General features: G+C 50.6%; 1 protein-coding gene across 5 annotated transcripts in view; it reads right to left on the bottom strand.

Moving 5' to 3' along the window:
* Positions 1-3822: 3822 nt before the first annotated feature.
* HDLBP (high density lipoprotein binding protein) overlaps positions 3823-23853 on the bottom strand; it is a 39128-nt gene continuing 19097 nt past the window's right edge. For all 5 annotated transcript variants that reach the window (XM_051782363.1, XM_051782365.1, XM_051782364.1 and 2 more), the window contains exons 4-28: positions 22999-23153; positions 22314-22529; positions 20505-20711; positions 19824-20039; positions 18797-19003; positions 18484-18591; positions 17837-17941; positions 17297-17375; positions 16517-16656; positions 16139-16243; positions 15748-15861; positions 15336-15422; positions 15047-15178; positions 14518-14736; positions 13470-13691; positions 13022-13240; positions 12567-12705; positions 12014-12168; positions 11277-11381; positions 10443-10577; positions 9758-9901; positions 9395-9580; positions 7489-7605; positions 6897-7025; positions 3823-6263 (exon numbers count right to left, since the gene is read on the bottom strand). In XM_051782363.1, coding sequence (XP_051638323.1) covers positions 6177-6263; positions 6897-7025; positions 7489-7605; positions 9395-9580; positions 9758-9901; positions 10443-10577; positions 11277-11381; positions 12014-12168; positions 12567-12705; positions 13022-13240; positions 13470-13691; positions 14518-14736; positions 15047-15178; positions 15336-15422; positions 15748-15861; positions 16139-16243; positions 16517-16656; positions 17297-17375; positions 17837-17941; positions 18484-18591; positions 18797-19003; positions 19824-20039; positions 20505-20711; positions 22314-22529; positions 22999-23153 — 3728 coding nt within the window. In that variant the 3' untranslated portion in view covers positions 3823-6176. The remainder of the gene's footprint in view (positions 6264-6896; positions 7026-7488; positions 7606-9394; positions 9581-9757; positions 9902-10442; positions 10578-11276; positions 11382-12013; positions 12169-12566; positions 12706-13021; positions 13241-13469; positions 13692-14517; positions 14737-15046; positions 15179-15335; positions 15423-15747; positions 15862-16138; positions 16244-16516; positions 16657-17296; positions 17376-17836; positions 17942-18483; positions 18592-18796; positions 19004-19823; positions 20040-20504; positions 20712-22313; positions 22530-22998; positions 23154-23853) is intronic.

Here is a 23853-nt window from a genome sequence, read left to right as displayed (position 1 = left end):
TGCCTGTGTTTTTTGTTTCATGGGGGAGGTTTTGCCAGAAAGTGTTTGCAACATACTGAAGCCACGTGGAGCTGCTTGCCAACTGTGTTGACTCTGTGACATGCCTTCATGTTAGGAATGTCCTCACAAACACCATATCCAGATCCAGGCTCAACAGATATCTGTAGAAAAGTAAAAAAAGATCTGATGGAGGTGCCCACCCAGGTTAGTTACCAGGTGTGAGTCAGTGCAAAATATCTGCTGGCAGAACATGGGGCTGTAGAGGAAGTAGCCTTTTTGTAGTAATTTTATTTTTTTAAGCACAGCTGCAAGCTCATGAGAAGGTTGGGGACAAACTGATATTAATATATTAACAGTGAGCAAGGTAAGGGTTTGGTAGGACTTTGTTAACAGACAGTGTTTGCCATCAGAAAATATGAATTATGTCCTGCTTCCACTAAACATGGTGATGTGGCATTGCTGTCCCTCTGAACCTCTCTTTGATCTGGGCAGCTGAACTGCATCCCCCCAGCAAATGGAAAACCTCCCAGGGGGAATCCTTGCCGTCTGCCACTGTGTTAGTCCAACAGTCATGTCATCAGCCCAGGGGAACGAGTTAAAAACAGAAGCATTTCCTGAAAATTTGCTCTCAGTGGTAGTTTGATTCATCCTGATCTGACATGGATTTGAATCTCTGGAAGAGTGGGAAGAATCCCTTCTTCAGCAAGAGACCAGAAATATTAAGCAGGACAGTGTGGCCTGGTGGAAGATTTTAGTTTCCCTTCGTGGGCTATGTTCCGCTTGCTCACCTGCAGCTCTACTGTGGATTGTGATGCTGCTGGAGGTGACTGGGCTTGGCTGGGGAATGTGCATCCCACCACGCCACTGAACTTGGGATGTGTTTGGTGGGATGAGTTGCTTTGAGTCCTCCCAGGTGCCACAAGCACCTGGGAACTGTAAAAGCACCTGGGGACTGTAAAAGTGGGGTCTCAGCTGCTCTGTGACCATTGCTGCTGAAGCCCCACCCATGCTGTCCCTGAGCTGTGGGCTGCCAGCACCTGGGAGGCAAAACAGCTGGGATTTCCCCCAAAGTTGTAAAAACCAGCAGAAACTCTTCTTTTGGGGGGTAGATCACCCCAGAGCTTTTTAGGACACGTGTGTTTCCTCAGGTTGATTTTGTGCTTGGCACGTGTCATCCCAGCCTTACCAACAGGTCTGACCGAGGCTCTGGGAGGCCACAGGACCCAAACCAAGCAAAGTTCGGTGCTGACGTGCAACTCCTTGGCTCGGCAGGAGTTGCAAAGGGTGTAAATGAAGCTGGAATTTGGCTCAAGTTTAGACAGGGTTGGCTGAAAGTGCCCAGGGAGCTGAGATGATGGAAGGGAAAGAAAGGAGCTGCAGGAGTTCCACAGAGGAAGGGACCAGCCATGGGAGCTTTCACTCTGAGTAGCCCGTGAGCACTGGAGGGAGAAGGGCTGTCCCATTCCCCATGAGATAGGGCTGTGAGATGCTGCAGCTGCTGCTGTCATCTCAGCCTGTCCCTTCCCTGCTCTTCCTCCTCCTCTTCCAGTCCTGCAGTTTGACTTCATCACCATCTCTGTGGCAGCCTGTCCCCTGGCATCCCTCTTTGCCCTGCTCAATATCTGGGTGGAGATCTGCCTGGATGCCCACAAGTTCCTCTGTGACTGCTGGCACAGGGCATTGGCATTTGGTTCTCCATCCTGGAGGCCATCACTCACCTGGCCATCACCAGCAGTGTGCGCTGGGCAGGCAGGGGCTGGTGAGGGGGCTGCAGGTGGAGTAGGGACTGGGAGGAGAACTTGTTTGGATGTTTGGGATGGAGCATGATGAGGTGAGCCCCACTGCCAGCTGTGGGTTCACATGTGCAGAAGGTGCAGCTCCAAGGGCACAGCCACAGGCGGTGGGAAGCTGTCACCCTCTAAGCCCTGCTTGGCAATATCTGGGGGGAGAGCAGGACACTGCACCATGAGCAGGGAGCTGCCGTCCCAGACCAGTGGTGTTCATGTCTGGTTTGTCAGGCTGAGGGCGAGGAGAGGCAGAAAGCCAGCCCAGGAGCACAGGGCATGAATTAGGGTGGGGATGGGGTGTCCCTCAGCTGCAGCACCTGCTGCAGAATATTTCATTGCTCCCAGGCCTTCCTCATAGCCTTTGCCTCTGAGTTCCTGCCCCGTGAGTACCATGGGTACATCCACAACAGCAGCCTGCACGACTGCATGAAGTTCACCTTGGCATATGTGCCACAGGACTTCACCTTGCAGAGCAACACCAAGTGCAGGTGGGAGCCCACTCCCACCTCGCCTGGCTCCTCACCTCCTTCCTTAGGCTTGGATTTGCCTTTCTTTGCCTCTGCCACAGCAAACGTTTTGTTTAGCAGTGACCTTTAACCAGGTTCAAGTTGTCCACCCATTTTCCTGAGGTTGTGGGGCCCTTGCTCATGCCAGGACCGAGCGTGTGCACTGAACCGTGCCTATGTGTGGGGTAATGTGGGGGCATCACTTGCCACCACTATAGAGGGAGGTGCTTTTGTGAAGAATAAAGGCCCCTGGGGCCGGGTGACCTGGGTCCCAGCAGAGACTGGCCAAGGGCTGGTTCTACTGTGCTCTGGCACGCCAGGCTGGGAGCAGGGATGCCTGCCAGGAAGCAGATAAGGGTCAGTAACCTCTGCACTTTGCTCCCACAGATACAGAGTGTTCAGGGACCAGGATGGCAGCCTGACCTTGACTTACTGCCAGCCGGTGGCCAAATGCTTGGACTTCATCATCATGTTCAAGGCAGCAGCTGCCCAGCCTGGACAGGTGGCCCAGGGCGTGATGCTGGGGCACGGAGTGAGGACCTGCCACCGCAGCCAACCTGCACCTCCCATCCACTTCCAGCACGTGGTTTTCTTCACTGGACATGTGATTGCATGGCTGGTACCTGACATTCCTGAGGCTGTGGAGGTTAAAGTGAAGCATGAATGGTACCTGGCCAAAGAGGCTCTGCCTGAGAACACGGTGGGCTGCAGTAGGGCCTCTGCCTCCTCCTTTAAAGCCTTTGTTGCTTTACACTTGCATCAAGGCACAGGCAAGCCCTGGAAGGGGTTGTGGCCACTCCTCCTAGGACAAATGCCAGCTCCCTGTTTCTGTGGTTCAAGTCCTTTTGGAGAGAAGGGAGACAAGAAGCCAGGCCAGGGTCACAGATCCAGCTGCAGGCAGGGACTGGGAAATCGAGCAGCTCACCAGTAGCTGAGTGCTGCAGGATGTCCATGGCCCAGGGCACAGTGCTGGCACGGAGAAGCTGCTGAGCGGTTCCTCCTGGGCTAGCAGGTGTGCTGTGCTCTCCCTGCCTGCCTGGCACCTGGGCATTTGGGGACAGCTGTTTCTGAAGATGGGGAGGGTCACAGCTGGCTCTGGGTGTCTGTCCCAGCTCGTTGGCATTACCACATGGTGACTGCCCCGCTGTGTCCAGGAGCTGGCAGGGAGGAAATCCGAGCAGTCCCAGTCGCTGAGGGCAGATGAGATGTTCTGGTTGTGGAGCAGCTGAGCAAGAGACCATGGCTAGTGCCTCCTTCTTGTCCCCTGCACTGGCAGTGTCCCTGGCACCACCTGCCTGAGTCCAAGCAGGTTGGTGCCTCCCTAGAAAGAGGGTGCAGCCTCCACCACTGCCCTTGCCTCCTCCCTCGACCCACCACTTGCTGTGTGAGTCCCACCCCGTTAAGGGCATGGCCACAGCAGAGGGCTCAGGTGTGCAAGCTGGAACTCCTCAGCCTGGGCTAAACCTGGCCCAGCATGGGCTGCCTTGGATCTCACCCCAACAGCAGAAATAATATCCACCACACTCCAAGCTGTTTCAGGTTTTATTTTAGAATTTATAAAATTCCAGTGTCATCCATACTCATGAGCCTTTTTACATGTTTGCATATAGTCTCCAAATTCCAAAGTTAAGGCCAAGGGATCATTGCTATGGAAACGTACAATATGGAAGACGTCAAAGATAGGAAATGGACACATGCCACCGTTTGCTGCGGAAGGAGGGTGGTGGGGGGACAGTACTAGGTACAATCACTTCATGACCTTCTTTATAGTGGAGGGTCGGGTTGTGGGGCACGAGCCCATGGTGGTGGGTGCCCCAGATGTAACTCAAGCCTTGCTGTGCAACTGGTGAGGGCACGGGGGCATTAAGAGGAGGAGGAGGAGGAGGAGGGGGTGGTAGGCTTGGTGATGCAGGACAGAACTAAGCTACAGGGGTATTAACCATTTTTTGACAGATGCAGATGGGAAGGTATCACCCTAATTCTGTCGGACCCCTCCTGTCTCCCCTGCTGGAGGCAAGGCCACCCTGTCCTTCAGGGGCAACCAGGCACCCCACAACGGGCCATGGTCCATTTCACTTGGTTCTCAGACTTAAGGAGAGCACTGTGAGATTTTGATTCGACTTCTGCATAGCAGTCTCTGCCAAGAAGAGCTGGTGTGGGAGGGAAAAGCATCGGCATGTTCGGCCTGCCCCATGGAGAGAAAGACAAGAAGGCTTGGCTCAGCCTGCCAGATCTTTGCTCCCTCATCAGCAATAGAGAAGAGAGGCTAGGGACTCCTGCTTGTCCAAGAGCTGAAGCAGCTGGGATAGAGGAATGGCTCAGACTACAAGCTCTGTAGGACTGAGGCAGGGGAGTAGGGGCACACAAAAACCCCATGCTCCATGCCTCCCTCCACAAAGACGTGGTTTTCCTCTTACTGGCTGGAGAAGCTTGGACACAGTCCCCTTCAAGCAAGTCATGGCAAGGCCCAGGTACAAGTGGCCCCGAGTACAGAGCACGAATCACCTTCTACCGCCACATGATGGAGGCCTCGGGAGGGCTTAGCCTACACTTCAGCCCCGATGCTGTCAGAGCAAAGCCTGACTCACACAACCTCTGCAGCCAGGGGCTGCAGCACAGCTGCGCTTGTGGCCCTGGGGCTGAGCCCTGTGCTGGCTCAGCACGCAATCCTACGGATTCACAGCCTGCCTCAGTGTCACCTTGCTCAGCTTCCCTCTGGAGCAGCTCCCACAGCCACGCAGAGACACAGGGCTCCTCTTGCTTCTCATCCACGTTTCTGCTCTGGCTGCCCAGGCAGCAGCTGGAACAGCTGCTCACCCGTGACCGCCGAGAGGCCCCCACCATACTGACGTCTGAGGTAGAAAGAAGGCAATAGGAATGGTGTCACTGCCGCTCACGCCGAGCTGCTGCAGCGCTAGCAGGGGACTGCAGCTTCTCCGAGCCTGTGTCCCCCCAGCTGCTCCTGAGCTGCGCCACCGCAGCGACCTCGGCCAACCCACATCTGTCCCGGCCACTCACACCGCCACGTGCTGGCTCTCCTGCCTGCTCACGCTGCTGGCAAGGGGGAATGAGAGACCATGGGGAGCTAGGAGCGGGGTCTGTCATCAAGCACTGGAAGACTGGCCACGTGTGCAGGCTGGGGCTGTGCTTGGTGTGGCGCAGGGGCGCGCGCTTGCTGCACTCACAGGTGTTTTCCTGACCAGGGCAGCCGTACGTTGTTCCATCTCTGTTGCCTCTACAACCTACTGAAGGTTTTGTTCCTTAAAAAGCAAGTTTCTGACCTTTTAGATTATTTCAAGCTCTCCCCACAGTCAGCTATCAGCATTAAATGAATTTTTGGCGGTTAAAAGGAAAAAAAGTTGATTGCACTCTACAAAGGTAAGGTAAGGCCTGGGATAAACACAAAGGAAAAGAGGGCAAACGTTTTGGCTTTAGAAAGTCAAGGAAATTTATTTCCTGAGGTCATGAGACAGGAAGTAGATTCCTAGCCACAGTAAAGGAGGTCTCCTAATGAAGGCGAGAATGCCTAGTCAGACATGCTCAAGAGAGCAGATTGCTCTGCTAGCGCTTGGGAAGCTGCGAATCTTAGCCACTTGGAGTCAATTATGAAGTTTCTAACAAAAACACACACATTTAGTGTTTGAATCTGAGTGGAAGCCTTGTTCCAAAGGAGGAAAGAATATCCATCAAGAGATGAGGGTGGGTCCTAGCCACGGTGATAGCTGAGGGGAGCAGGATGGGGTCTAGCACTCCAGACACCATTAGGAGACCTCTTGGGGCAATTGACTTGTGCTCCAGCCGCTGGGTCAGATTTCAGACAGGAAGTATTTGTGGCAGGTTAGTGTCAGGTCAGCGGGCTGGAGGAGTTTCTGCTTCCAGGTCATTATCGTTTGGGTCCCCAGGGAAGAGTCTTGGGGGCCACTTGAGCCCCAAAGCTGGGGAAGTCTTCAGAACTGCTCATATCAGGGGCCTAGAGCAAACAAAAAGGGAACAAGTTAAGCTCCTGCCCTGCTGTGAACCTACACGGTGAGGCCCTGAGCTAAGCGACATCACTGATGTCCCAGGAGCAGAGACAATGAGGCAGGGACAAAAAGGATCACTGTGGCATCAGGACTGCCCAGGGTGGAGGGTGGAGCCATCGAGGGATGACATCAAGGAGGGTGCAGTTAGGCACAAGGGCTCCAAAGGTCCCAGCTCAGTAATTGGGCCACTGGAGCAGGGTCACACCAGGCCTGCAGCAGTGCCGGGGCAGCTGAGGATGAGCTGCCACATGCTCCAGCTCACAGCTGCAAACACTGAGCCAGTTCTGAGCTGCAGCAAAGGGCCCTGTCCCTACCCCTAAAAACAACACAACCTGGCAGGACACTTTCTGGTAAGGGTGCCCCATTCTCCAACAGCTCCACAGTGGGGTAGCCAAAGTGCTTCGAAAGCTAGACAGGAGAGCCCAGGCCTGTGCTCAGCTTGCACAGGCCACAAAGAGCAGGAGGGCCCTTCACTGCTTTCTCTGTCACCAAGGAGGGAGAGTGCTCTGTGTCCCCAGCCCAGATAGGAGGGTCCCCACGCCCTGTGGCCCCAGCCTGCAGCAGAAGCAGCACTCACTCACCTTCTCGTTGTTGACAGTGGCCCAGGGGGCATCTCTCACCACAAAGCCCTTGGATGGGGCCTTGGACTCTTCGTGTGAGGAGGGCTTCATATACACCTGCATCGCCTCATTGTCCACCACATCGGCAAGCTGCAGCAACACAACCAATAAGGGGGGATCTGGATAGCTCCTCAGACTGGTATAATATGCCCACCCTCTATTTCACCATGCTGCAACCTGTTCAAGCTCACCAGCTGTTCTACAATGACTGAATACAGTGTTTCAGCATTAATCTGAGGGCCACAACTCCTAACTGGTGCAAGCTGCTGCAAGGCAAGCACATGCACACCCTGGGTTGTCCCAGCATTCTCATTCACTCCTGGACAGTGGGGGCAGTCCATCTGGTTTGAGGGGGCTGACTGTCACCTGCATAGGGCTTAAGTTCTCCAAGGCAGTGGAAGAAAATACCACTTCTTGGTATTTTCTGAGTATATGTCTAAGACATATACAGAAGTATGTATCTTCCTGGTATATGTCTGAGATACTCCAGACATCCAACTCTGTGGCAGGAGAAATTCTTGCTAAGCCCCCCCCAGATTTGCTGAACGCTTACATATTCCTCCTCCAAGTTCAGGATGTGATCAATAGCTTCTTCCACGTTCTCAGGGAGTCCTGTCACGGTCACACAGTTGGGGTCAGGAGCTCCACTCTGGGGAAAGCGAATATCCACCTGCAACAAAAGAAACGGGACAGGACTTACACCTGCACATTTGGAATGCCACAGACTCCCCATGACCCTCATCATTAAGATTCACAGACCACTGTCTGTTCACAGGCACAGGTCTGTTTAGGACCTCCACAGCTCAGACACCAGGGGGTGAGCAGGAATACACCCGCCCCAAAGCTTGTCCAGTTTGCTGTGAAGGAAAGCAGAGCAGTCTTTTGAGCATCCCCTGCTGCTCTCACTCCCAGAGGCTCACTGCTTTCTGGGCAGCTCCTGCAGCAGAGGCAGGAGAGTGGCTGCATTTCCAGACAGTGTCCTTGCACTGTTACAAGCATTTTCACCACCAAGCCACCATCAGCATGAAGCACAATGAGCTTTCTGTGTCTGACAGAGTAATCCTGGGCCAGGTGAATAGAGCCAAGCACAGTGGTGTGGAATCGGGTGGTGCAGTGTGGATGATCTAGCTTCCAGGGGTTTGGTTTGTCCTGGTTCTTAGTTGTTTTCAGACTGGTGCTGGGGGAGAACATTAAGCTGTGGGAGCTCTCCTTGCTATATTGCCTTTGTCTGGAGACCATGCAGGCGGCGCTATTTTTGGGGAGCGTTTTTTTTTTGGTTCTTGGTGGTGAATGCCCTACCCCCTTTTGTGGGTAGGGCACCTTCTTTATATAAAATTTTTGCTATTAATACTGCTGTTGTTATTGTGATTTTAGTACATTGTTATTTCAACTAATAATCTCTCCTTACTGTCCCTTCATTATCAGAAGGAGCAGGGGAAAGGGAGTGGCTTAGTTGGACTTTAGTTCCCTGTTGGTTGTTAAAACCAGTACAACCCCAGGGACTGTGCTCTCTCACAGCCTGCCTTTGAGAGGGGTGCTGGAAAGCTGCACAAGGCAGGACCAAACCCAAAGGCTGCTCATTTGGGAAAGCTGTTTCAACAACAGCTTATTTCAACAACTGAGTCCAGTTGAGATGCAAGTCTCCAAAACCCCATCCTTCTGGATTCATGTTCACTGCTGCCCCTGCAGTAAAACCTGCTGCTGATGCCACATTCTGGCAGGGTAGAGATCCCTGCCCTTCCCAGACCAGCTGACTTTGCCACATCTGGAGCCCTGAGAGTATCCCCTGATTCCCAAAGTCAAGGGAATCAACAGTGGCCTAAAGGAAATCCAAAGGAATTCCTTGAATTAAGCTCAAGTAGCTGAGGAGGCCTGGGCACAGCCTCTTCACAGAGACCCCAGCAAGAGACCTGGCTACCCACTTCAGTAATCAGAGTAGATGATATAACCACCTCCTCCTGTCTCTGAAGACCAGCTGGGACTGCAAGAAACCCAACAAAAGAGCTGCAGAGAGGGACACAGCTCAGCGCTACTTGCAGGGCTAATCCAGAGCAACAAGAAGCATTCTCAGGTTCCTCTTCTGGCTGGGTTCCAGCAAAACAGGAAAAGCTCCCAGCCTGGCTCTCAGAGGAGTGTGACTCAGAGTTGAGGTAGTGTGGGGATGCTTCAGCTGGTGTCTGGATGTGGTGTCCAGACAGCCCAGATATCCTGAGCATACCAGGATGCCATGGCCCAGGGATGCTGCTCATATGCTGGTGGGAACACAGCTGGAGGTGAGCAGGGCAGCACTGGCTTTCTTTTGTGTCTGCTGCAGCTGAAGGTGCTTAACAGGCACAAGACCACAAGATGTGAGCCTCAGGCTCCTGAATTCAGCACCAAGCTGGTACCAAGCTCTTCACAGAGGAGCAAGTGGCCACCCAGGTCCAGCCTGACCTGTGCTGCATCGCCCCACCGCTCACCTTGAACTCATCCATGATTTTGCGGATGGCTTTGCCACGTGCTCCGATGATGCGGGCGTGAACACGATGGTCCAGAGTCACATCCTCAGACACCATCTGCTCCAGCTCCCCAACGATCTTCATGATGGCATCCCGAGCAGCCTCGGCGTTCTTCTCATAGCCAGTGATGGTGATCTGGTCTTGGGCCTGGGGCACAAGGACATGTGTTGAGAGATCAAGCTCATAAGCAATGGAGCAAGCCTTCTCCCTGCTAATCCCGTTAACCATCCACCTTATCCAAGGGCAGTGGAGAGAGTTCAGAGCTCTCGAGAAGATGCTCAGAGACAACCACCAGCCATCCTTGTACTACCTCTGATGTCTCACCTGGCTTTCATCATCCTTGTCAGGGAACTGGATGTTGACCTCATGCTCTGTGCGTATCTGGGTGATCACTGCTCCCTTCCGCCCAATGATTTTAGGGTGATACTTGGGATCCACAGTGACTGTCAGCTTGAAGCTTCGCAAGGCCTGGAACAGGAGAAGCAGAGTGAGAGCAGGGAACACACCATGGCTGGTCCAGTGACATCCACTTGAGTCCCAGCATTTCCTTCTGACTTCTGAGATGCCTGGAACATAATCTGCAGCACCATTGCTTAAGTGTCCATGGTTACAGAAGAGCACCCAAGCTATCTGCTGGGACCTTGTGCTTTCACTAAGTTCAGCTGGAAACCACAAACAGCAAACAACCACCCAAGTCATCCCTCACCTATTTATTCAGAGCTGTGATAAGGATTCAGTGAGGACAGGTACAGAGAGACTCCCAGCACAGTGAGATTCCTACCCAGCAGTGTCTCGAAGGCACGTGAAGGTGAGAGAGACTCCGACAGTCCAAAGTTACATCCCCAAACTCTCCCATTAGTTCGTGTCAAATGAGTTACCTTTGGTTAACTCACTTAACACCCACAGAACATCTAAGGGTAGTCTTAAAAGGTGAGGGGTTCCAGGAGTCTGTGCCCAGAGGCTGAAGCCCTGCTTGTCTGGAAGGAAGAAGGACATGTACAGGCCTTACCCGATCCTCTTGTTCAGCTTGCAGCTCCTTCACTCGTTCCAGCAGCCCGGCCTTGGCACGGTCCAGGTTGGTAGCCAGCCCAGTGATGGTGATGATATCCGACTGCAGCTCAGGAGCAGGCACCTGGATGTTCACCTGAGTAACAAGTAGTGATTATAATTTTGTATCACTGCCTGTTCTGTACCACTTGTGATGCCTCTCACTGCAGGTTGGCATCTCACTGGTCTCCCCTGCCACCAAGAACAGCTCCCACCGAGGCGGCCTAAAAACCACAGAATGGTTCAGGTTGGAAAGGACCTCTGAAGGTCATCAAGCTGGGGCACCCAGAGTCAGTTGCCTGGGACCATTTCTAGACGGTTTTTGAAGAGAACTCTCTTTTTCCAGCCATTATCAGGCTGCTTTGCTGCAGGGCTTAAGTCCCCAGCAGTCCCTGTACCAGCCCAGAGAGGCCAGGAAACAAATACACGTTCAATAGCACTGTCTGTGGCCAACATGCACCAGCTCTGGGAGCCCCTGTTGGCTCTGGAGAATTCTCCTAAATGGGCAGGCACGGTTGTTTCCCATGGCCCAGGATGAAAACAATTCTCACACTGGTGAGGAATCCCTGCAGATGCCAAACAAGTCATGCAACACTCACAACACCAACACTGATCATACAGCTTCAGCACAAAACCTGCTGAGCCCTGGAGCCAGGGACCAAATCACCCGGGGATCATTTTCCTACTACGGAGCCTGGGTTCCACGGTCAAGCTGTGACAGACCTGAGTATGTTGCAAGTGACTGTCACCACCCTAAATGGGGTCACTTAGAGGTTCTCCAGGGGGAACAACTTACTTCAAACTCATCCATCATTTTGCGGATCCCGCTTCCTTTCTGGCCAATGATGTAACGGTGAAGATCAAAGGGAACTTCCACCTCAATGGTGACAGGAACCAGAGCCTGCAGGGGATGGAGCACAGTTTACCAGTGAAAAGACTTCTCCTGTCTCCCAGCTTGCTGTATACTTGCCCAAAAGAACATGTTGCTGAACTGAGGTACATTCCCCTGTAGTCAGGATACAAACTCTACAGGAAGAGAGAACAGCTGGGAACACCAAGATGACCTGTTGCGTATTGAAGCATGCTTTCCAAACAAGCAATCTGAAACCTAACCTGGGGGACAGGCTATTTTCATATCCTTGGCATTTTCCAAGCCTAGCAGAGACTTGGAAAACATAACTAAAAGAGCGTGGCAAGGTCTGCTAAAGCTGGAATGATTCAGCCTCAGTCAAACTCCTCCTCATTCCAGCTGTGCTCCATAAAACAAGCATGTCATACTTCTGTGGCAAATAGCTTGGGGCTGCCTACAAGCTCTAGCAATTGTAAGGTCATGCAAGGTATACTATGACTGAAGTCGCCAGGTTAAGTCACAGAGCAAAGGGGCTTCCCTTGAGTGGTGCAGACCCCCTCTACAGCCAGCATCACTGACCACCTGCACTGCACCCTGCACTGACCAGCTTTTACTACCACCACCAAAGCTCACATCCAGGCATCACTGTCTAAACAGGGTAAGGGGCTGAGAAAGCCACACACCTGCAGTGCCTCCTTTGCTGCCTCGCACTTCTCCCTGCGGCCAGAGATGATGATGATATCACACTTCTTCGGAGAGCTGGGATCTGTGTCCTTCCCGTCCTTGCCTTCCCCACCTTCCTCACCGTTTTCCTGCACAGCTGGATCTGCAACAGGAGCTGGAAACATGGAAAGTCTTGTGTTCAATGCACAGAGCCCCCTCCCTGCTTCCATCCCCCCACCTTCAGATCCTCAGGCTCAGCCAGCAGTGAGAGCTCAGAGAGGCCTTGGTAAGCTCGTAGAGCCCTTTTTGTTGGGGTAGGTCCTCGTACTCCCTGCACTCTGCAGTGACAACACATCCACAACACCCAGGTCTGTGGTTTGACCTCCTAAAAGTGTCCCCTCTACCCAAGAGGGCAAGGTTGATGCTAAGCCCAGATTCAAGGACACTGCAGGAACACCAGGGATCAGTTCTCCATAGATTTTAAATAGAACATGTCAACTGGTATGGAGTGCTGGCACACTACACTTCTTTGATCATCCCAACTAGCACGTGAACATGCATCCATAGGTATACCTGGGTTCTCCTCCCTGTCAGGGAATTTGATCTGGACACCATAGTCCCGGGTGATCTGCTGGATCCGGGATCCTTTGGGGCCCATAATGGAGCGGTGGAACTTTTGTGGGATGGTGCATTCGATTGTCACTTGAGCTTCCTGTGGGAAAGCAGAGTTGCTCTATTGTGATGTAGCCTCTTTCACACCAGAAAACAGGATTATTGTGCATGGTGAAATCCAAAATGGACAGAGGGGAGACAGAAGATGGTCAGGGGAGGCAATTCCTTCACATAGCATTGCCATTTTGGAGCCAGCTGCCACTGCCCAGGCTGCAGACCCTATATGTTGACAGCAAAGGTTCAAATCCCAGAACTACCACAGGACTTGTTCTCATAAAGCTTGGCCACACAGCAGGTTCAAGGAGGGCACTGCTGAAGCAACAAAGTACAGAAGAAACAGTTTTTCTGTGACATACCAGGTCCTCGATGATCTCCTGGATGCGTTTCTTGGCTGCCTCTACACAATCCTTGGCTCCCTTGAGGGTGACTTTATCACTCTGGGTGCCGGAGCGTGGGAAGCTGACCATCACACCACCATATTCATCTGCAATCTCACGCAGAACTTGTCCTCTCCGGATGACAAAGTGGCGGTGGTGCTTGGGGTCAACCACCATGGAGTCCTCCACCACGTTATCCTGCCAATAGATGACAGCTAGTCAGCCCTGCCTGTCCTGGTGATAAGCATGAGATGGCTGCACTCAACAGCAATCAGCTTACAACCTCACCCCAAAAAGGAACAACAAGAATGATCTTCCTGAGCTCCCTTGAAGGGCAGCAAATGGTTTTAGGCAAGCAGGTCCTTCACACTGACTTGTTACATTTTGCTACAGTGAGAGGAAGGAATGTAGAAAAAGTAGATCATACCAAGTTCTTTATGAGGGCCTCCAACTCCTTCTGTGCCTCTTTGACAGCCTCCTCTGTTCCCATGATAGTGATCAGCTCCTGATCTTTGTCCTCAGAGGTGGGGAAGATGATGCGGGCCCCGGTATTGTCACGCACCTTACGTATGTTGCCACCACCCTTACCAATAAGGAACTTGTGGTACTCTGGCTTTGCACGGAGGTCCACGGTGTAACTCTTTGTTTGCTGAAAGGAGCCAGAGACCCGTGGAGCATGTCAATATATAGAAAACACCCACCAGCATCAACAATCAGCATGTGGGAATGTCACCTACACCCACATACAGAGTGTTGCAAGAGCAAGGTAGATGCAGAGTGCTGTTGAAGTAAAAAAGGTAAACAATGTCTTAGATTAAAAACACTACCCCCTAAAGATGTTCTCAGGGCTGAAAATCTAACTGTACACTCAGCATGACCAGTGAGAATACAAGCAGAGGCTTCCCTAGAAGCCTGGTTTGACCCTCACGCAAGGCAGTACAACCATTTGCTAAGTGACTGCTGCAAACCAGGACACAGAGGCAACCACCCAATTCACATGGGGAACATGTTCACATGCTGACCCTAGACAGGGGCTTTTGCTATTAAAATGACCAGTCAGTCAGTCAGTCAGCCACAACTCCAAGCAACATCTTGTACTCTGAAGTTCTCAAACCTGCATACATGTAGTGAAATGGAAGAACTGGAGCTGAAATTCAGAGATCAAGAAAAAAGTGAAGGACATCTGCAGAAGCTGTTTTGGAGAAATGTGGACACCCAAGTGCATTCAAGTCACAAGAGCAGAGAGCCTTAACTCTTTAAGTGTGTTGCCAGCCTGGGCAGAGAAACATTACAGCCAGTTCTTCTATCCATGAGGGGCAGAAGAGCCTTGTCCAATCTGTACTCAAATCCCTCAAAAGACGATTTGTCTGTCTGGTGCTAGAGGCTTCCCAGCAGGTAGAGTGAGTCACTTCAAGCCCCAGAAAGAAACAGCTGGCCAAACCAACCTGCTTCTTCCCCTATGAGACAAGGCTCACCTTCTCCTCTGCCAGATGCAGCAGCTGTTTCTTGGCTTTCTCCACATCCTGGGCTGGGCCCCTGATGGTCACGGTGTCACTCCCAGAGCCCTCGGTGGGGAAGTGGATGTGGACTCCACCACACTCCTCCATGATGGAGCGGATGAAGCGGCCTTTGGCGCCAATGAGGGAATTGTGCAGTTTGGAAGGAATGGAGACCTCCACTTCAGTGATGTTGGCCTAAGGGAGGACAGTATGGGGTGTTAGTCTAGCTGCAGCAATGTGTTTGCACCCACTCTGCTTTCCCTCTAATTCCATTGCCAGGAGTTTTGCAGGAGCTGTGTGTAAGAAATGCCTGACCAGAGGGAATTGAGACTGGCCACTCCTAACACATGAGCAGCCACAAACTTCAGTTGAAGTGTCAAGAACACACTGACACCCACATTTGTCTCCTCCCTGCCCACCCCCACTACAGGCACTTCTATTTTTATATCTCCTATATTTATATTTTCATGTCCCTCATCTGTCACAGGCCAGCTGTTTCACTTACCAGTTCCTTCTGGATAGCCAGAATTCTGTGGCGAGCAGCCTCACAGTTTGCTCTCTTGCCTGTGATAACAATTGTCTCTGAGTTACTGTTCTCTGCCGGGAGATCAATTTTGGTGTTGCTTTCTTCACGGATCTGCCACAAAAAAAACCCCAAAAAATCATTTGAGAGGTGTCCTATGTTGGAAAAAAAGGCCTTGGAGGTTTCTTCATTTTACATTACCAATGAGCAGGAGAGACCTCGCTGCAGGCAGTGACCACAATAGGCACTGGAGACAGGAAAGATATCTTACCTTCTTGATGTTGGCACCTCCTTTCCCTATGATATTCTTGTGGAATTGTTTGAAGATGGGAACAGAGATAGAAAAGCTGTTTTCAACCTAAGGGAGAAAGGAAGGGAGAATTAAAGATTACACTGTCATGGCAAGTGAGGTGCCATCCCAGGAATTTGATAAACAAGCTTTTGACAACAGGCTTAGACCCAAGGAATTCTCTGTATGAGACTTGCATGAATAAGCAAAGGCAGGTACCTTCTCCTGTGCTCTTACATAACAAGTATTACCCACCTGCCCCCATCCAGATATAACAATGTCCTCAGCTCCCTCATCTTGAAGTGTGTCAGCCCTAGCCAAGCTACTACAATTTGCTCTAATTCAGAGTTATCCAGACATGGGGGAGAGAACAGCAGATTGAAGTTGCCCTCACCAGGTCTGCCACCATCTTTTGCATGTACTTGGTGCACTTCTCCACCTCGTTTTTGGGACCTCTGAGTTGGACGATGTCACTCTTGTGTGCAGGGTCTGGGAAGTTGATGATAACCTGCAGGAGATGGTCATTTAGAGTCAACTCAAGCAAATGCAAGAACTGTGTCAGACATGTGCACACTCCCTTTTCCTTCTGGAAGAGGGTAACCATGTTAGCAGTCTCTGGCCAAAAGAACCATCTTTCAAACACATTAGATGTAGGAGCAGACACATATTAGCTACACATTTCTCATACTTACAGAGACACTAAATTTATGACTTTAGTGACAATGTGTCTACTACCCAAGCAGAAAACATCCTCTCTGGATTCCTTACCTCCTAGAAAGCCTTACCTCTGGGAATTTCTCCCGGATTTCCCGGATCCGCTCACCCTTCTGCCCAATGATGGTCCGGTGAAATTTCTGCTCAATGATTAGGTCCTTGGTGCGTTCATTTTCCTGAGGAGAAGAGAGTTTACATGGAGTGTTCAGCAGGAGAGCCACACACTTGTAATCACCACTTTGCTGCCTGACAGATTGTCCCTCTTTTCTCCTCCAGACATAATTCACTCTAGGTTGACAGAAAAGGGGATCCAAGGGAATAGAGGAACTTGCATTTGCCATGAGATCCAAGTGCTCAGTAGGCTAGGGGCACACACCTGCACCAGAAGGTTAGTAGGGAACATAAGAGTCCAAACCCTGCGGCCTCCCAGGCAATCACATCCCACTAACCATACGGGAAGCGAGTTCCAGCAGCTCTTTCTTGGCCTGTTGGACCCCCTGTGGGTCTCCTTCAATTCTGATCAGGTTGCTCTTCTCATTGTCCGGGGGAATGCGCACTGACACCTTGTAGAGGTCCTTAATCCTGTTAACTGCAAGGCAAGGGCTGTGGTGACACACTCTGCTAGGCCAAAATTTGGAAGCAAGGCACCTTGACTATCACTGCTGTTTAAGAAGTAAATCAGCCTCTGAGGAGAAGCAAGAGCAGTGGGGTTGAACCAGGGGAAAATGCCTCTTCACCCTGAGGTTCAGCGAGAGCAGATCCATGCCATACAAGAATCTGTACAAGTAAATACTGTAGCATCTAGTTCAGCTGCCAGAGTGAGGCACCTGTTTCTTCCCCAAACAGCACCACATTTAGACCAGAAGATGCTCACGCATTTCCAATCCCAAAGTCTTTTTTGGGGAGAAACTCACCAAGCAGATTTTGATCACCCCCAATTAACCGCTAAAATACAATTCATATAGATGGACTTGAAAAAAAAAAGAGAAAAGAGAATTCTCCAATCCAACTGTCCCCCAAAAAAATTCCTCCAGGACATGGCAAAGGAATCTGTTCAACTTTCTAAGACACTTCACACATGCCAAGGCCTCACTGCCCATTCATCTCCTTGTCCTAATGTCACTCCAGAAGAGCAGAGGACAGCACCCTGGATGAGCTGCAGCCACGATATGATCGACTAAACACAGAAAGTCTGAACACAGGAAGGATTAGAAAGGCATCCCACTTACTGTTAGCTCCACTCTTGCCAATGAGGTGTCGGTGAAATTTGTGGTCTACGTTGATTTCTGCATAATCCATCCGGTTGATCTATAAAGAATTGAACAGGGCTAGGCAGGGCAGGCCCCCTCTGCTGCTGTTTGTGCCCGACGTGACTGCCCACTGCCAGTGCTGGCACTGAGTCTCCAGCAGCCAGCTACAATCATTCCTCCCTGCTGTTGAGCAGAGCAGAACACTCCTCTGGTTTGAGCTGAGAGCACCATGCTTATATAACATTTTAAGGGACTTAAATGCTTCTCCACCTGTGACTGAAAGAGAATCCTTCCTTCTCTGCATCAAAAGACTTAAGATGTACTGCTGATTTTTTAAGAATGCTATGGACAAGCTTCATAACCAAGGGTTTTGCTCATCTGCCACACCACTTGCCTTCTGCAAGGTCTGTTAAGCCTGTCAAGATACTCTGCAGATGGGACCTATGCTTCATCTGTGCTCTGTTGCCCCATCTTTCCCCATTTTCTTCTTACATACTAGAACTAGTACCACCAACTTACCAGATCCTTGACCATGACTTCAATCTGTTCCTGAGCCACATTCACATCTTCTGTAGGTCCTTCCAAAGTGATTTTGTCTTCTCCTTCAGTGAATTCAATGTGAACCTTGAGACACAAAGCAAGGAAACCCATAAGAATTTTCCAAGACACAAGACAGGCCAATGCAGTCAGTCAGGCCCACACCATCAATCTCTGCCACTAAGGGTACACACATCATTCCCATGATTTCACAAGTAGGGTACTTACAATTCTGGTCATATCACAGTGTCTAGATCATAAGGTTTTGGTGCTGTCCTGGAGACTGCAAGGGCTTTGGAGAAGTTCCTCATCTAACCTTTCCCTAGATACCATCTAATTCACCAGGGAGAAGCCTCATTGAAATCAGCATTTGCAGGTATCCTACTATATCAATTCTCCAAATAGTACTACATAAGGCTTCCTCTGAAGGACTCAACCCTCAAGAGTAAAATAGGATGAATAGTGTTTGAGGTAACAGAAGTTCATAGCTCCTCTTAATACTATAAGATTAGTGTAATTTCCTCCTTGGTTTTATCCATGCTAGAACACATTTCTCTCTCCTACAAGGAGCGATCTGGACTAAACCATATTCTGCTTCAGTGGGTGCTAAGCTAATAGCTCATCCATACCTTTGGCATCTGCTGAGTTATTTTGGCCAGGTTTTGTCCTTTCTTTCCAATGATGAAACGATGAAGCCAAGAGGGGGCTGAGACCGAGGAGACGGTAAAACTGTTGGCCTAAGAGACAGAGAAGCTGTTTGATGGACAGACTGGAAGAGGCTTTCACAAAAATTCCATTCCAATTCCCATGTCGCACCCTCAGCATTGAGTTCTAAGCTGCACCTCTGACAGCACAACTGAGACTGACTGAGACCACCCCCCAACTCCTGTCAGTGCCCACAAATGTGTCTCCATGGGGCTTTCAAAGGAGGCCTGTCAATACCTTTGCATAGACTTCAGTCAGTGCTTGCCCAAGCTTTTCAGGTTCGCCTCGCAGTATCACCGTCTCTGAGCTGCTGTCAGTGGGTGGGATCTCGACAGAGACTCCAGTTTTCTCCAAGATCTCCTGCAGGGAATTGCCCTTGGGGCCGATGACATACTTGTGCTGGGACTTCTTCACCTCCACTGCAATGGTAGTAGTCTTCTTTTTCTGTAGGAGCAGAGGCACTGGGGCATCAGTCACAAGGGAGCAAGGAAGGACAAGAGTGAAAGGGAGAGACACAAGATGCAGTGAACCTCTGCACCCAGGAAAGAGCAAAGCCAAGGTGAACACAGGGATTCTGCAGAACCCTAGCATCTTTGGGACGCTGCCTACAGAAAGCCCTGTTCTCAAAAATTCACAGGTGAAGTATGACAATTCTGTGTCAGCTCCCTGGGACACTACATGGAAGAGACCACATACACACTGCAGCCCTTGCACAATGCCCAGCTGTCCCCAGGCAGGGCGGTAACGCAACACTGTGTAGGCTATTAGGCTATAAGCTGATTATCTCTATTGAAATCCAGACTGGTATAAATACAGACCTAACCACGAGGGAAAACATATCAACAACCTACAACAAGGATATTCACAGGGAAGCTAGCTGTGGAAAATAAAATGAAATTCCGTCTTCAGCAACTTTTACTCGTGTAGCAACTTTGATACTGTCAGTTGGCCACACTGTAGCCTTCACACTGCCCTCCTTCCTTTGTAGCACCTGTGTGAACACGCCCAGAGAGCTCTTAGTGGTCTGCTAATTCCCATGACACAAAAAATCAGGAGATCTATCACCTCCCAGGCAGAATCACCCCAAGTCCCAGTCTGCTGAGCAAGAAAATGCTAAGACCTGGGTTCACGTACTGCAAGGGCTGCTGAGCAAGAATTGACAAAAGGACAATGCAACTGAGGGATCCACAGAAGCAGAACAAGAAGGGAAGAGGGGCTGTGAGGAGGTGGGGGGAAGATGGGAAGCTTTATGGACCATCCATACCTTTTCCTCATAGATCTTCTTAACACGAGCCACAGCCTGAGCTAGCTGTTCCTTCTCTCCTGTGAAGACTATCTCTGTCTTGTTAACACTGGGTGGAGGAATGTTGATGCGCGTCCCCGTGTCCTGCATGAGCTCACTCACCAGCTTGTTGTAAGGGCCAGCAATAAAAGGGTGGTACACTTTCTCCACATCCAGCCGCTCCACGGCACGCTTATCCTGGAAGGGTCCAGAACAGATCTCAGTGGGAACCGATATCAATATTATCATCTCTGCCACACACAGCTAAATTCCCAACGCTGTCTTGCTTGACACTCTGGCCCCAAGCACCCTTTTCAGTTTGAAGGCTCCATCCCTTTCCATCTACAAATACTGCTGTTGCCGATTTATGATATTCACCTCTGTAATCTTCTGCCATATCTCAGCTGGCACCTACTGTGGTTCACTTCAAAACATGAAACTGCTTATCTACTTCAGAGATGGATGAAAGGGAGAACCAGAAGGTACAGAACCTGGCAGCAGTGTTCCTACAGCCAGTGGCATGGTGTATGTCTCTGCTCAGACTAACAATCTAACAATATTGGCCACTGGCTGTGGTCATGGTGGCCACGAGCATCTAATATACCACGGAGAAGAAAAATGGCCATTTGGCTAATGACATGAGAGATCACAGGACTGAAGTACCTGCTCAGCAGAGATAAGCAGGATCTCGTGTCGGGCCTTCTCAATCCCTTCCTTAGTGCCGGTGATCTTGATCTGGTTGCTGGGGTCATCCGGGCGGGGGATCTGGATTTTGGTTGCAGTTTTGAGCTCCAGGTCCTGCAGCTTCTCGCCGTTCTTTCCAATGACAAAACGGTGGTGCTCCTTGGGGATGGCAACTGTCGCTGAAGCCTGCAACACAAGAGCCAAACATCTAAGAGAGCCCTTGCCTGCACAGGGAAAGCAAGTCATGTGCTGCTTAGTGGTACCACTGAGGAGCAAACACAATGCCTTCCAGCACATCCTGTGCAAGGACTGATACTATGCCAGAACAGCTGATCTACAGTGCCTGTATTCCAGGAGTCTAAACCCCATTATTCCCTCAAAAGCCTTCTGTTTGTACAGGAGCAGTACTCTGAATTAGCAAAGGCCTTAAGGCACAGATGAGGAGGTGCCTATGCTCCAGTGTCTCACAGTCCCTCAGCACCAGAGAGAAACTGGGGTGATGGCTCTGGAGCAGTTTATCTGAACTCTGATATCTGCTGCCAAGACTACAGAGAACAAGACACAGTCTGACTCCTAGGAAACTGAAATTCAACACCAAAACCCCATTCCAGCAGGCAGACAGCTCAGAGATGCTTACCACTACTGAGTGCTAAGGTGTTTTCATTACAGCACATGCTGCTCCAGGGACTGCTTCAAGATGGTTCCTCTTGGAAAAGGGGGTCCCCAGAGCTTCTCTCAGTTTACCATTAAAGGGCTGGTTTGTAACAGGGATTCCTGACTTCTTCCCTTTTCACCAAGTTTTTACTGACCTAGTAGCTTAGGATTGCTATCATGCTCTTGGTCCCTGTGAATATGTAACTACTAACTAATTAGACACTTAAAATTCAAGCTACAACAGAAATGAACAAATCAAATCAAAAAAAGATCACTTAGTGTGTTTCTTCAACTCTGTGTCCACGTACTGATGCCAGCCAAGCCTAGAAGAAGTTGGAATACATACACACCTTTCAGATCCAGGGCCAGGGCAGTAGGAGGGATATTTGAGGACAGTGGGGTAGGGATCTGTGGCAGCACAACCTAAGCTATTATGCAGGGTTTGTCCCTTTCTTTTCCCTCTGGCAGGGTATGACACATGGGCTGAACAGCACTAAGCAGACAGGGTGTTAACTATTGCATTAACTACCTTGGGCATTACACTTTAAAACACACCATGACACCTGGCTGTGATAAACCCTAACATGACCTACCATCTTGCTTGTGAACTCAAGAATCTGAAGGTAAGAAATCAAACCCCACAGAACTGAAAAGAAAAGCAACTGAAACAAGGGGGCTGCAACTGCTTACCAGTGTGGCTCGAGTTACACCACACAGAACCCTGATCAGAAGCTTTCAGCATTTGGCAGAACTCCCTCTTCTCTACTTTTCTTTCTCCCACCCCTCCATGTTCTCCTCTGAAGGACTTCAGAGAAAGCACCGGCCTGTTCTCACACACTGCAAGCTTTGTGTGAGGGGCCTGCACTCCTGCCAGCACCAGCACCTCAGCACAAAGTCAGAGATTGCAGACTCCACCCTTCATGCAACACCACGGCCTGTAATTAGCTTTGAACCCTATTTTAAGTCTCATTTCCATTCCAAATTGCCAATTGTGTGCTTTTTTTGTGGCAAAGCTGAATTAGTCATCTAATAATATCTCCTTGGCTTATAAGCACACATGCCCAAGGGTCTCAAAGCATTCTGGAGTCTTGAGGAAGAGCAAGGATGAAGTGAGAAACACTTAGCTGCCCTCACCTGAGTCTGCAGTCGAGCGACAATTTCCTTCCGAGCCTTCATGACTGCTTCCAGCTTGCCAGAGACCATGATAGAAAGGCCCTGGTCCTTTGCGAGAGACAGCTCCAGGTGAGCTCCTGTCTTCTGCATGATGTCAAGGCAGATCTTGGCCTGCTCGCCTTCTCCAAACTGGTTCATGTCCTTGTATTTCCTCTCCTCCAGTGGCACATGAAACACCTGCACAGACACAGGACAGATGAAAGGGCACCGCAAGCTGTCAGCGTGCTTTTGCCTGACAGTGCCTCCCTCTCTCATGGCCATACAGGACTTCAGTGGCATGCTGACCTCCCAGGTTTGTGCAGCCCATCAACCAGCTGCAGGGAAGTGCAGCAGCACTGCAGCAGGCAGTCTGTCCCACACTGGGAGTCTTCATAAAGGGGGATCAGCACTCACTATAGGAATTCTGCAATCCTCCCTTCAGGCATTCTTCAGCTATTTGTGAAACAGGGATGCAGAGCTTTTTCTGGACAGTTTTCCAACACATCCTTCCCCTCCAGAGCAGTCCTAGCTCTCAATTGCAGTACCAGGGTAAAGTACAGCAAACAGGCTGCCATACCAAGGATTTCATACTCCAGGGAATGCTTCACTTCACCTACTTTTGGGAGTGGGGAAAAGAAGGGAGATAAAGACATCCAATTCCACCAACCTGAGTGATGACAGAAGCCTTTATTGGTCGAATTTTGCTCCAGGGACCAGCGGGTTCCTGGGCAGCTTCCAAACATGGTGCTTTCTCAGGGAGCGGAGGGAAGGCTTCCTTGTAGGTTGGAGGATCATTCTCTTCTTCAGAGTTTAAAGCTGTAACTGGGGTAAAGCAAACAGGGTAAATGAGACGCCCTCCCTGCAGAAGTGCTCCTGTTCACAGGCAGTGCAATTGTAATTAGGCACCACTAACAAGAGAGAGCAAATGGCTTGTGCACTGCTATTAATCCTATTACATCTATGCCTGTGGAGCTGCCAAGTCTGGAGCACGACTGACCTCAGCATAGCACAGACTGCAGTGGATGCCATGAACAAACAGCCTTGTCTGAGCTGGCACAATGCATGCAGGGAGTGAACGTGCAAGTGAATGGTGGCAGTAAACAGCACCTTATTGCCAACTTTGTCAAGAGGGGCTTAATTAGGAGAGAACAGTCTGAGGAGAAAGTATTAAAAGGACCAGAGCAAGGGTGCAGGTCAGAAGTGGATAAGACAAACAAGCTCAGGAGGAAGGCAGAGAGAAGGGCTATAGTTAGGGCAAAGTCCTAAAGTTATGTTCGATTCAGTTGTGCACTGGGCTGTGCCAAGTGGGCCAGCTCACAGCTGGGGATGGCTGCCAAAATCCATCACTGAGTCAGTTCATATGGTTACAGTGACTTTCCCAGCACCTGGCTGAGCAAAGGAAGGAAATGACAGCCCAGCACACTGATCCCATGAGGCTCTCATGTAGCCCAGTGTCCCACTCTTGCATGTGCCCCGTTCCCAGGGCTGGTAGCACTGCTAGCCAGAGCTCTCTGAAGTGTCA

The sequence above is a fragment of the Manacus candei genome, unplaced genomic scaffold (genome assembly GCF_025592945.1).
Source record: "Manacus candei isolate 608988 ecotype Guabito, Panama unplaced genomic scaffold, ASM2559294v1 h1tg000015l, whole genome shotgun sequence".
In the NCBI taxonomy this organism is placed as follows: domain Eukaryota; kingdom Metazoa; phylum Chordata; class Aves; order Passeriformes; family Pipridae; genus Manacus; species Manacus candei.
This window is presented reverse-complemented; position numbering and strand designations above follow the sequence as displayed.